The sequence below is a fragment of the Glycine soja genome, chromosome 14, assembly GCF_004193775.1.
Source record: "Glycine soja cultivar W05 chromosome 14, ASM419377v2, whole genome shotgun sequence".
Taxonomy (NCBI): Eukaryota; Viridiplantae; Streptophyta; class Magnoliopsida; order Fabales; family Fabaceae; genus Glycine; species Glycine soja.
The window spans coordinates 46,712,653-46,727,012 of record NC_041015.1 but is presented as its reverse complement, the minus strand read 5'-3'; the positions used below and the strand labels follow the sequence as shown (position 1 = coordinate 46,727,012).

Genomic DNA, 14,360 nt, shown 5'->3' with positions numbered 1-14,360 from the left:
AGCTCAAACTTAGGGGTTTTTATATTTTTAGGCCTGATTTGCGAATATATTTTGATTCCCCTTCTACTTTAAGAATCATTGTATTCGTTGTAGTTTTTGTATTGTTAGATTGAGGGAGAAAGAATTCTCAAGTGTTCATGTGTTCTTCATTCATTTCTCATCTTTTCATGTGTAAATCTGAGTTGTTCATTCTAATGAGTGATTATTTTTTATTGTTATAAGGGGTAGTGTAGTCAGTTCTAAACTCTTATATATCTTTGTATATGAATTAATATATATTTCACATATTTATGTTCTATGTTTGTATTTTGTGTCTTTTCTTAATATTGGTTGTGAATTGGTCATTTATGGCTGAATTTTGGGATGTAAATGATGTCAAGAAGCACTTTTATTATCCGGAACTAAACAAAATGTCCATGAGGCTTCTAGGAATGAAATTGAGTTTTTTTTTTTTATAATTTTATGGTCACAAGGTTTAAAGCCAGTGCCCTGGTTAACTCTTTGAGAGATCTTGGCTTAAGAGATGTATCGAAGGCTCTTTTTACCTATGAAATTAGGATTAAAAACACTTGTATTGACTGATTTTAACATATGAACTCAAATGAAGCATGTATTGCACGTTAATGCATAAAGAGAGTGAATATTTAGTGAAATCTATCCCGGCAATAGCTTCTATCATCTATGCAATATCTTGTTTATTGTGTTTTTCTTTTTTTAAAACTCACATAAAAACATCTACTTTCTTGTTTCTCATTGTGATTTGTTTATCATCGTACAAAAACACCTTAAAAATTCATGTTTTTAGTACTTTCTTGTATTGTTCTTAAGCCTAAGTTAATAATTCGTTGTCTTACTTATTTTGTACAAGTCTCTTGAGAAATGATATATGAACATATCCATTGTATTATTTGTTCCATTGATGCATTTGCCAAAATATTCCTAACACCATTATAATAATATCCAAAAAATGGAATAGAAATCTCGAGTTTGAGTCTTAGAACTATGTTTGATATTTAGAAGATGAATTTTATTTTTTATAATAGTCTTACCAACTCAACAAGATTGTTTCCAATAAAATAATACATATAGTTTAGACAAAAAAATATTTAAAAGAAGAGTAATGATAAGATATTCTTCTATCATATATATTTTTTTATAATTAATTCTATTTATTACAGCCTATAATTATAAAGATTTAAATATAATTCTAGTTCTAGAAATTAAAAAATTTAATGTTATTAGAAACTTCACTTTCATGCCGAATAAATTACAAGTTGCTTATATAACAACTCAATATAACTTTGCATCATTATTATCATCAGTATAGATTGCAATATGTACATTGTTTTTCCTGAGCAAAAATCATTGAAGAGAAACTAAATAATTTTTTTTCAACTTATAAAATTAAAAAGATCAACTTAATGTAAATTGAGAGACTAAAAATATATATTTTATATTTTATATGCTAATGACCACTCTCCTTTTACCTCTTTATATAAATAGTTAAAATTTAGTGTAAATGATAAATTTAATCTTCAAATTTCTATCTTACTTTCATTTTAGTCTCTTAAACTAATTCAAATAAATTTCTCATTTTGTTTGGAATTTCATTTAAGTCTTTAAAATTAATCACTTTCTCTTATTTTGATCTTTAAACTTATTATTATCACTTAAATCTCCGAATTAGGGATCAAAATGAGAAAAAAGAGTTATTTTTAGGGACTTAAACAAAACACTAAAAACCTATTTGAGAAACTAATTCAAGAATTAAATTGTTCATCTAATGTGAAATTCATTAAAAGTCATCAATTTTAGTAAATTTTGCATCTCATTCAACGTCTTTCTCTTATAAATGATAATTTTTAATAAATTTTCAACGATGATACTAAAGTAAAAGAGATTCAAAATTTAAATGGTGTGTAAATTGATATCCAGAATTTTCGTGGGGGAGAACGTTGATTGTAAACTGCGTTGTTATTTATTTGTTGTGGAATAGCGGCACTTCGAGACAAAGAAAAGAACCACCCAATTCAATTATACTATTTTCTTTCTTTCACTTTATCCCTTCTTCGTTCCTCTCTAACTCCATTTTTCTTCTCAAACAACATGATGTGGGAATGGGAAGATTACGAAGACACCATCACCGAACCCGAACCCGAACCCGATTCCGATTCCGATTCCCACCTCAATTTCGATTTCTTCTCCGCCCTCTCCAGACCCAAGGTGCTCCACTCACTAAAACACAAACTAACTCTTCCTTTTTCAAACCTCAAATTGTAATTAGGGATTGTTTGCTTGTGTAATAACTGCTTCTTCTGCTGTTTGTTGGGGACAGGATTATTATAAGATACTGGAAGTGGATTACGACGCTACGGATGACGCTATTCGTTCCAATTACATTCGCCTCGCGCTGGTGCGTTGTCTTGTGTTGTAAGCATTTTTTTTTTCTTCCTTTTGGTTGGGCTTTCCGATTGGGCCTAATAATCTATGTGGGTCTCGTTGTGCGCGCAGAAGTGGCACCCGGACAAGCACAAAGACCATAACTCTGCTACCTCGCGATTCCAAGACATAAACAAAGCCTATCAGGGTACGTACATATTTATATCTATCTATCTATCTTCTTTTAGGGTTAGGGTTAGGGTTAGGGTTAGGGTTCAGGGTTACTCGTTGCTCCTGTTCGTTATTTGTGGTTTTACACAACTAATTGCTTTGTGATATAATTATGTATGGATGCTTTTCTTTTGTTACTTTTCTTTCCTCATAGTTAGTAGCAGTTTTTTAAATACATTCTATTTGAATTGCCATTTTCTCCATCATTATTATTGTAAAAAAATAAATAAATAACCGTTTACAATAGTAAGTCTTCGGCAATTTATTTGTGAAAATTGTTTACAATAATTATTCATGGACAATTTATTTGTGAAAATGGTTTTTGTATCGGCAAATGTTAATTGTGAGCTTGTTAGTTTTTGCTAGCAGAAGACCAAACCTGTGACTTTTTCCTCCTTTACTTCTTTCTTAATCACTCCAACCAAACTTATATCTCCTATTTGTGAAAATGTACGTATAGTTCAAGTGAAAAATGCACCACTCCTAAAATTGGGTCAAGTTCTCACTGTTCAAATGGATTATGTAGGAATAAGATTGACTAACCCTTATTTGGCAGCTTGCAAACTGATTTTGTTTTGTTAAATTCGTGTATCGGACTGATGTCAATGTAATTTTAATGTGTTGAGATGGAAGTGCTGCGTGAACAGGATGCTCCTGTACGAGACGGGAATCAAATAATCAATTTTTTGGCATAGGGGTAGAGTGTATGTGTAATAAACTAATAAAGTAATAAATTAGCATTGACTTTTTTTCTTCTGAGATTATCCAAAGGATGAAAGAAACTTGGGCAAGCGTACATGTGTTAAAATTTATTTGAACAAGCATAAGAATAGTGATGCACTGATGCATGTGGTTCTGAAGTGCCACCACGAGCATAAGCATTGTGGTGGATGAGTTATGAGTAGTTGTACAAGAAAATATAAGATTAGAAATGAATGAGTGTATTCAATAGAAGGTTGGAGTTTACCTATTGAGGAATACATGACTAAATCTTGTGTATGGTGGTTTGACTTTAATCTAAATGGCCTTTGTGAAAACTTTATTTTTGTCCTAACACAATGACTTTACTTGATGATCCTTGTAGCTAGAGGGGTGGATGAGTCAAACCGAGCACTAAAAGCTCAAGCTTAACTTGCAAAAGAAAAAATGCTAGTCTAGCTTGGCTCATTTGTTTAAACAGGTGAAATTGAAATCTCAATTTTGATTGGTAAGTAAAACATTGAGATTTTTCAAGCATTTCTTCAAATAGTTTACTAATAGTCAACTCTCATTACACCCCTTGTGTAGCCAACACCTCCCACCTATGGAATAATGTTTTGTTGCTGTTATTGTTAAGGGGGAAAAGGGTCAATCAACTTAATTTCTTGTTTTATTTCATTAAAACTGCCCTTTGCCTTTAGGACAACAAGCACCTTGGTCTTATTGCTTTTTCTGTCAATTAATTGCATTTGAACACGTTTTTACATTATTGTTTTATCCTGTTTCATTTTTCCCCATTTTGCATCCTTTGGTTAATGATAATCCTGGCTCTGTTATAATATTCTGCCTTCAAGGAGATACGAAAACATGCTTACAACTTGGATAGTTCATTCCTTCAAAAAAACTTGGATAATTCGTTGTACTGGTTTGTTCTCTGTGTGTCTTCTAAGCTTAAAAGAATATATCCTCCCTTGTCCTGCTCCTAGCAAAAGATAAAAAAATAAGAGAAAAGGTTCCCTCTTGATTGTTACCATGTCCATATTTGATGTAGTTAATTTTTATATGATGCGAGGGTGAGCCTTGCCATAATTATAAGGTTGCTGCATTGTGACCTGGATGTCATGGATTAAAATCCTAGAAATCCGCTTGTGGGGTCAAGGCTGCTTATATTTACCCTCCCCAAACCCCATTTGGTGGGAGCCTCTTGAATTGAATCACCCTTTTAAAATTTTGTATGATGTGTGAGATATTTTTTTGGCTTGTTAAAGTGATGTTTGACATCAGGGATGACTGTCAGATTGAATAAGAAATTAAGAATTGTTAGCACAACTGGTGGAATTTTTAAGTTGTAGGGAGATGGGAGCTTTACCCCTTCTTACACTTTTGTTTCCCTACCAACCTACCGATAGCGAATATGGGCCATTGATGCCTGAGAAGATAGATTATGGTTGAGACAGTAGCTAGTGAAAGGGATTAGATTAGCAGTTCAATAAATATGATATTACTATTGTAGTCTAGTACCCCTCTGATGGGTACTGTTGGAAATCCTATTTAAATCTAATCAGATCTTAAGATTCTGCTGATTATCTACTACACTTCTCTCTATTATCTGCCTCCTTAATCATTTTCCCTTAACTAAGTAGATGGGACTGTGTGAGTTCTGTCAAGTTATTATAACCTAACACCTCTTTGGCTTTATTGGACAGTTTTGAGTGATCCAGTCAAAAGGAGGGAATATGACATAAATGGGATGCGCTACGAATATGATTACAATATCATTGTAAGCAATATTTGTCTGTCAAACAGGAATTTTGTTTTGAAAAAATGTTTGATTTACAAAAAATGATTATTTCTGACATTTTATGATGTAGGATTATCTCAACCGTTACAAGGGCCTTATATTGACGTGCAATGGCCTTGGCATAAAGCATTCGATATGGTAAAACAAAACCAACATCACAGACATCCTTCCAGTGCATCTGGGACAGTTTTTTGAAGTACCTGTCACTGCAAGCCATGCTTATTAATGAAGATATCTGATTATGATGTCCTAGAGAGAGTTTCTTGTTTTTTGTATAAAAAAAAGGACAAAATGGGACTTCTACCTCTTTTAACGTCGAATGCTCTCGCCTCCCCTGCCTTCTTTCAAATTTGTGTTTATATCATCTCACCCTGCTATTTTATCTGTTCCCTATGTTTTAGCTATAAGGAGCCAAAGCCCCAGAAAGAAATATATTAATACCCACGAGGGAAGTAGTAAACGATAGAGAATAGGAAGAAAATGAAAAATAATTTAAATTTTTTATTAAATAAATAATTTAGGTTTATGAAAAATGATTTATATTGTGATGTTATTTTTTATTGTTGACATCTTTGAAAAATACAATGAAATTTAATTTAAAATAAAGATTTAAAAATATTGAAATATAGAATATTAAGAAAAATTTTAAAAACAGTATCAAAGGACAAATAATCAAAATTATCCCTAAAAGGGTAATAACTTGATCAATGTGTGCAAAAAAGTGTGAAAAATAATCTTATCTTTAAATTTGAGACTATTTTGTTATTAAGTTGTAGTGTTTAAGGATTAATTTGACAATAAGTTATTTTTTTTAGGATCAATTGACATTAAGCTATAAGATTTAAAGATTAATTTGTTATTAAATTTTTTACACAATTAATTTGTATAATTTGTAGTATTTTATATATATTTACAACTAAATTTAATTTTTTTATCTTTAAAGAATCAATTTATTAGTATTTATAAAAAAAAATCTGAAATGCTATGGTAGAATAATAACTTCTTTAAACACCAATTTTTCTTTTAACTTCTTCCGTGAACTAAGAATATTTTTAATGAGACTTGCTTAGCTACACGCTTATCAATAAAATATTTTGTGCGTAGACAAACCAAGGAGAATCACTCTAATACTCGGACTCGAGTAGTACTCGAATTTGTAATTTTGGGTTGGTTAAAATTAAAGAATTGTTTATATAAACAATAATAATTAAGTTGAGTAACATTTGTTTGTGTAAATATAAGAGAAAATATGAGGAGAGAGAATATTTGTGAGTTAAATAATATGATAAGAATTTTCATTAAGTTAGAAATTAATTAAATTGCTTAAAACTAGGATGACACATGGACTCACCCAGCGAGATAAATGAAATCTTATATGAGGAATATTGAAGATGCTCCTAAATACTTATATGAATAGTTCGAAACTAATCCATCCATGCAGAGATTCATTAAAAGGTTTTCAACAAAATTGAAATCTAATTTATGAACAGTCAAGTCAACATAAGAAATTAAAAGACCAAATTTAATAATATTATAACTACTAAAGCATTTTAATTTAAATTATATCACAGTATATTCCTTTTCTATCCACGGGGATGTGAATCTTAGGATCATGGTAAGCAACATCCACAATCCATATTCTTGCGATCTTGCCCTTATTTTGTCAGATCAGATTCCCGTGGAGGCATGCAGATACCAATTTTATGGGTCAAGAAGGAATTAAATTCCCGTGGCACAAAATGACGGGTGAAAATTCTAAGGGGTGATTTTCATAAAGACCTATGATAAGTGATATATACCTTAGCATGGTTAATGTCTAATATAGTTCTAATTTAAATAATATACTTTATTGACCGAAATGTCAGAAAACAAATTATTCGTGGTTACAAGATCAATCCATAATAACCAGGAACATTTCACAATTGTTAAAAATAGCTTGTCAACACTTTATTAAAGGATGACCTAAAAAATGTCGTGAAAGAGAACAATATATCCAAAGAAAATTTGCTTAAGGAGTCCCTTAGTTAATCACAAGACAACGAAGCTAAGCTTATTTCCCTAATCGTAGTTTTGGTAAAAGCCATATCAAGGCACAGTCAAGTCAGAAATTAAACCTTTAGCTAGGATGACAAAAATTACATATTTGGAATAGAATCTGAATTCACTTTGGATTTGAGCAATTTAGAGGCAAAGCTGAGTCCAAAACTCTAAATTGTCAACTTCACACATCTCCTTGTTCTAAAGGAAGTGAGATACAAAAAAAAGCCATTAGAAAATGCTCAAGTGGGGATTCTGCAATTTCCATAATATATACACCCACATGCTTGTATAAAGGCTATTATGTACACTTGTTTTGTGATTCCAATCAAACAGTCTAGTTCTTGCTTCCCTGGGATTTTAGTTGTCGAATTTAACAACCACCAACACACATGATAGCATGAAGGCACAAGAGCAAACATTTTTAACAAATGTTAAGGATAAAAACAGTAACCATTTTCTATGTGCATTTTTTTTTCCAAGCATATCAAAGTCACTTCACTAGGGCGTGAGTCCCATGACTCCAAAAACAGAAAGAACCATTATCCCCTGACCATGAAGTAGAAAACCAAACCCTACTATAATGGATGCAACGCAAGCTAGCCAGCAAGCAATGTTTTCAGAATTGAATGCCTGAAACCAAGAACAAATCCAGCATGCAACACCATGAAAGTAAACAGTTATAACATTTCCACAACTAAAATTAACAGCTTCAAATTAGTTCATGTAATATTAACAGCTAAACATTTCCATAAGTAGTCTTCTTAACTCTAAAATAAGCCTATTGTTTCAAGGGCGTCAAACACAAGCGACCCCAAACTTGTAACAAAAGCTGAGATTCTATACAGTATCCACAAATGCAATAACCAACGGAGTAGTCACGTCCAAGCAGTCACCAATCTGGACATTCACAGATGTGTGTCTGCCAATCAACTTTGGACTGTGATGCTAATTCATGTCTAGATGTATCTCTCTTTGGTTCTGTGAAATTCATGTCTACATTCTCTTGATGGTCCTGACCTTGAACATCTTTTCCGGAGTTCACATCAACTTCAGTATGTACCACTTCCATAACTTCATCAGGCAAGCAAGTCTCTTCATCCTGCTTACCTTCATATCCGTTCTCAGCTAAATCACCTTGCTCATCGGGTTCTCCATCTTCCATGAGATATGCATCTTCATTTACATCCAAATCCATATCCATGTCAGAAGTAGGATCTGAATATGCTGATTCTTTGTCCATAGTCACCTCATCTGCATTCTCTCCATCACCTACGTCATCTGGGGTTACAGTTTCATCATCTTGACTTCCTGAGTTCCCGTTCAATATCACCATCTTCTCCAGAGTCCTCACTAAGGCTCATAGCATCGGCCTGAAAATCCTATCCCATCTCTATCCCTGTATTATTGCTACTTGGCACTTCATTGGAGTAATCTTGCTTTTATTTTTGCTGCAGCATTGACACAAGGACAGAAATCAGATATATGAGAAGAATCTTAGAAAATCAGCAAAATATACAAGCTAAAAAACTAACTTGTTCTTGTGTTCCCAGCAGCTGACCTTCATTAGCAATCTGATAACTTACATCCTTTAATCCGACACCCTCTCCCATGCCTGTCCCACTTGCATCTCTAGATGTATTGAGGGTTCCATCTTCTTTTTGGTTTTCAGGAGATATTCCAAAACCTTTTGAAAACAAAGAATCTAAAATATTTGCAATCACGAGTTGTTACTGATACCTACAAATTGACATATACATTCAACATAATTTAGAAAATGAGATATTGTCTAATGTGTATTGTCTAAGTCTAAACAGAGAATATGTCAATTACCAGATATCCAGATGTTATCATATGGGGGAATGAGCTTATACAAAGAATGAGAAGAGTATTGAGCTCATTGATTTGTGCATGCCTAAGAAATTTTTCATGATTTCATCACCAAAGTTTAGTAATTGATCCATGAACATATGTAGATTTCTAAAATGGGCTCCTATATGCAAATAACTGTTGAATGTGTATCTTTTGCCCGTTAGTTTGTTATTTTCTATTAATTGTTTGATGAAGTTTTTAGGATTAGTTGTTTTGTTTTTTTTACTTAGTAGTTGTTATGTTAGTGTTCTTGTTATTGTTATGTTAGTGGTTGGTTATTATTTAGGAAGTCAGTTATTATTGCTCCTTTCTGTTACAATATATTTATACTTAAATAGATGATCATTCAATAAAAAGTGTGCATTCATCTCCCATAATTTTGTGAGTTATGCTTATTTTACAACAAATTGGTATTAGAGCCTTCTTATTAACTGAGTGAAACCATCACAAAAAAAGTCTAAACACCTTACTTCAATTCATCTAATAAATGGATTCTGAAATACCATACTGATAACTGCTACATAAGAGTTGTTTTGTTTATGAAAATAGAGTTAAAATATCTTTAAAAATAATTATTTAGCAGTTATCCATGCTTAAATGTTAGGAATTGATGTTTTTCTGTTTACGGCTTGCAAATATAAAAATTGGAGGAATTACAAGCAAAAAGATGCAGAAAATATGAAAAAGATGAAGATTTTAGCATCAAGCTCAACCGAAGACGCGCTCAGCGCGCAGTGCGCGCTAAGCCCGAACACCGGTACCTGCGCTAAGCGAGCTTAGCGTGCTAAGCTCGAAAACAGGCACCTGCGCTAAGTGAGCAGAGCGCGCTAAGTGCAAGTATGTAGGCCCAAGTCCACTCCAACAACTATAAAAATGGAGTCAAGCCAAAGGGAAAAGACACATCGAGTCTCAGAGCACTCTCTTACATACCCAAAGCCTGAGAACTCTTCATTAGGGAATTCTTTCTTCTCTCTCACCATTTTCTTATTCTCATCTTCCATTCCATCTCCTTCATCAATTCTTATACCCCTATCTCAGTATAAGGCCCTCATGGCTATAAGAGGCTAAACCCCTAGTTAGGGTCTGACAAGCCTATAAAAAGTCAAGAGATGTATGATGTACTCCATATTTATCAATGCAACAGGTGTCTTCTATCCTATTATCTTTTCCTATTTATATTTCATGTATTACTCATCTTTACATTATTTTAGGGGTTAGATGCTCGATAGAGGGTAACTCTTGATAAGAATATAAGGAAGATATGCATACATCAGTTTTAGGGGTTAGGCGCTCGACAGAGAATAACTTCTATTAGAACTAAAAGGAAAAAATATCATAATGAAATCATTGCTAGACATAGGATGATAACATTATGCCTATGCATTAAAGCACACATCTAGAATTAAGACTTCATGCATTTTATCTATTGAATCTTTACAAAGGCATTTGAGAGATAGATAGGTAAAATAGGTTTGTCATCGTGAGACATCAGGGGCAAGTAATCTAATAGATGTGGGTAGGATAAATTCACCTAATTGATAAATAAAAATCCAAAAATCATACATCCTAGGCAAACAAGGAATGCTAGGTCCTAACATTCTCATTCTATTGAATTCTCTAATTAATTATTTTGCTTTCTATTATTTTCTTTTTCTATAATTAGCTCTTATTATTTACTGTTCTCTTTATTTATCTTCTACCTCCTTTTAATTCTACCCTTATAAATTGAAAATTATACAACACAAGTACAAAACAAAGTCCTTGTGGGAATCGAAACTTAGACTTCCGAGTACTTTACTACTTGGACGTTTGGTGGACTTGCCAAACTGTTAACAAGTTTTTGGCGTCGTTGCTGGGGATTTTGTTCTTCGTACTTGGTTTCCATACATTTTCAATTTGTAAGTATTAATTCTTTTATTCTTTATTTTAGAATTTTAATTTTATTATTTCTTCTTCAATCTTTTCTTCAATAATTTGCACGGTAGTCCTTGTTTTTGTGTATGCGTGGTAGAACTGTAGTCGAAGATTTAGCTCCTCTCAACCCGAAAATTGAAGCCACTTACAGGAGTAACAACGCTACATGAAAAAGAAGAGAGCAAGAAATACAAGGAAGCAGTCAACTCTCACCTCCCCCCTCTCCACAAAGCTACAATCAAATGGAAGAGGAGCATGCACGACGAGTGACACTAGAGGACTACTCTAGTATAGCTACCCCGCAATTCTTCACAAGTATTGCAAAGCCGGAGGTTCAAGCGGCCAACATCTCTTATCCCCACTCTCTCATACAACTGATAAAAGGAAGCCTCTTCCATGGTCTACTGAATGAGGATCCTTATGCTCATCTCGCCACCTACATAGAAATATGTAACACGGTAAAAATAGTCAATGTCCTTGAGAATGCCATACGCCTTAATCTCTTTTCTTTTTCTTTGGCAGGGGAAGCAAAAAGGTGGCTACACTCCTTTAAGGGTAATATTTTGCGGACCTAGGATGAAGTTGTAGAAAAGTTCCTAAAGAAATACTTCCCAGAGTCAAAGACTGCCGAAGGGAAAATGGAAATATCTTCATTCCATCAATTTCTCGATGAATCACTCAGTGAGGCACTCGACCGTTTCCTCGGATTACTTAGAAAGATGCCTACACACGGGTACAGTGAGCTGGTGCAACTAAACATCTTCATAGATGGCCTGCGACCAATCTCAGAAGTAACTCCTTGACGCATCCGCAGGGAAAAATCAAGCTGAAGACACCAGAGGAGGCAATGGAGCTAATAGAAAACATGGCGGCCAGTGATCACGCCATCCTTCGTGATCGAGCATACACACCAACAAAGAGAAGCCTTCTGGAACTCACAGCCTAAGGTGCAACATTGGCTCAAAACAAGCTATTGTCCCGACAGATAGAGGCCCTAACGGAGACCCTTAGCAAACTTCCACAACAACTACAAGCGGTAAGTCCCTCTCACTCTCCAGTCATGCAAATAGGGGGATGCCACATCTGCGGAGGAGCACATGAGCCAAGGCAATGCATAGCCCAAGAAGATTCTTCCAGGGGTATAAACTACAAGGGAGCTCATAATCGCCACAGATTCCAAGGCTACAACCAAGGAGGACCGCCCGGATTCAACCAAGGGAGGAATTTCTCACAGGGCTCAAGATGAAGGAATCATCTGGGGAACCAATTCAACAAGGAGCAAGGAAGTCAACCAGCCCTGAATTCCAATCAAGGGATAGATCTCTATGAGAAGACTAGCAGGTTTGAGGAGACGCTGAATCAATTCATACAGATATCCATGTCCAACCATAGGAGCAAGGAAGCCTCCATCAAGAACCTGGAGATACAAGTGGGGCAATTAGCCAAATAAATGGCTGAAAGACCCACCAACAACTTTGGAGCCAACACAGAAAAGAACCCGAAGGAGGAATGCAAGGCGGTGTTGACTAGAAGCCAGAAGAGAGCACAAGGAGAGGAAGAGAAAATTGAAGGAGACCAATCTGAGGAAGGAAGAGCAGACAAAGAAGGAAAGAAAGAAGAAGAAAAGAAGAAGGAAAAAGAGAAAGAAGAAGAAAATAAGGTCTTAACCTCAAAGACCAAAAGCTAGCTAGCCCGAGAGGCTAGGAAAAAAGAGCCATCGGTCCCTCTAAAGGAGCCTCCATATCCTTTAGTGCCATCAAAAAAGAATAAGGAGTGTTAATTCAAGCGTTTATTGGAGATATTCAAGAGGTTGGAGATAACCATGCCATTTGGGGAAGCCTTACAGCAGATGTTGCTTTACACCAAATTCATGAAGGACATCCTCACCAAGAAGGGGAAGTACATTGACAATGAAAGCATTATGGTGGGAGGCAACTGTAGTGCAGTGATACAGAGGAAGTTGCCCGAGAAATTCAAAGACCTCAAGAGCGTGACAATCCCTTGCACCATAGGGAATGAGTCAACTGCCACTTTACTTTCCCGGTAGATTTTGTCATCATGGACATAGAAGAAGATGAAGAAATTCCTCTTATCCTAGGCAGACCCTTCATGCTAACTGCCAATTGCGTGGTAGATATGGGGAATGACAATCTAGAAATGAGTATCGATGACCAAAAGGCAACCTCCAACATTTTCGAAGCAATTAAATGCCCAGGGGAAGATAAGAGGTGCTTCAAGGTGGAGGAGGTCAACAAAGAAGATGTCTGTATTCTCCAAACCACACTGTCATACCCCATTTTTGACCCATTTTATTTCTTTTTTTCTCGTCTTTTAAGCCGGAAATTTCCATCATTTCAGATGAAATTTCGGCAGGGAGGTATTTTAAAATACCTCATTTTTTGTTTTGAAGACGCCCCTTTTTTATTTATTTATTTATTTACCTTTTTTATTATTATTATTATTATTATTTTTAGTTATTTTTTTTTTCCTTTTATTAAGTGTTTTTATTATTTCCGTTTTTTATTAATATCTTTATTAGTATCTTCTTTTCGTTTTTTTATTTTATTTTTATTTTATTTTATTTTATTTTATTTTTGCTGTTTTATATTTTGTTTTTTTTTCCTTTCCTTTTTTTTTTCCTTTTTCTTCTTTTCGGTCTCTTTTTTGGTCCAGGCCCAGAGGGGCTCTTCGTTTTTTACCCTAATTATGTCCTTTAAATGCTGCATTAATTACTGTGCATGTCAGAGAGGTGAATACGAACAGTCAGAATGCCGGAACAGCCAAGCCACCACTAGCCACCACTCAGCAACACCCTCCTCCTCCGTGAACCACCACCATCGGCCAAGCCTACATCTGACCCGCCACCCAACACCACCAACCACAAGCACTGCGTCAAACACCGAAAACCACCAACACAGCCACCACAAACCACCAACGCAGTCTCCCTCAGGCCATCACCCACCACCGTACAAATCAACCACAAAAAAAACCAACAGAATCAAAATCCGAAACACATTCAAACCACAAATCACACGATTCGTACCCCTATCATCACACAGACCACAAAAACCGAACCGGCATAAACCAAAATAATACGAATCCAGAACCATACGCTACACGGCCCTAACTCACCAGTCACCAGCCCAAAGCCGTTTCAACCCAACCAAACACGAAAGAAAAGGGTAGGATTCTACCCGCTTTAAGTTTAGATCTAGGCTTGCTGTGTCGCGTTTTTTGAAAACGAACCTCAGATTCATAACGAGTGAGTGAAGAGGGTTCGAGAGGTTAAAAAAAAGAGGGGGGGGCTTGAGCTACTCCGGCACGGTGGCGCCGCCAGCGGCCGCCGCGCCGGGGAATGTCCATGGCCGCAGGGAACTTCGGAAAGGAGGAGAGAGAAGAGAGAAAAAGAGAAGAGAGAAAAAGAGAA

The 14,360-nt window shown here is 35.1% G+C and overlaps 1 protein-coding gene across 1 annotated transcript; it reads left to right on the top strand.

Annotated features, from left to right (window-relative positions):
* The first annotated feature begins 1,938 nt into the window (after nucleotides 1-1,938).
* LOC114383475 (chaperone protein DnaJ-like) lies at nucleotides 1,939-5,494 on the top strand. Its single transcript, XM_028343158.1, has 5 exons — nucleotides 1,939-2,223; nucleotides 2,336-2,413; nucleotides 2,512-2,587; nucleotides 5,016-5,089; nucleotides 5,181-5,494. Exons 1-5 carry the CDS (start codon nucleotides 2,107-2,109, stop codon nucleotides 5,250-5,252), a joined length of 417 nt encoding a protein of 138 aa, XP_028198959.1. The 5' UTR covers nucleotides 1,939-2,106; the 3' UTR covers nucleotides 5,253-5,494.
* The last annotated feature ends 8,866 nt before the right edge of the window (nucleotides 5,495-14,360 follow it).

Excerpts from the sequence above, each read along its gene's own strand:
- LOC114383475 (XM_028343158.1), top strand. The coding sequence starts at position 2,107 with ATGATGTGGGAATGGGAAGATTACGAAGACACCATCACCGAACCCGAA. Across the intron at positions 2,414-2,511 it reads ATTACATTCGCCTCGCGCTG|AAGTGGCACCCGGACAAGCA; the intron begins GTGCGTTGTCTT and ends TTGTGCGCGCAG. Across the intron at positions 2,588-5,015 it reads CATAAACAAAGCCTATCAGG|TTTTGAGTGATCCAGTCAAA; the intron begins GTACGTACATAT and ends TTTATTGGACAG.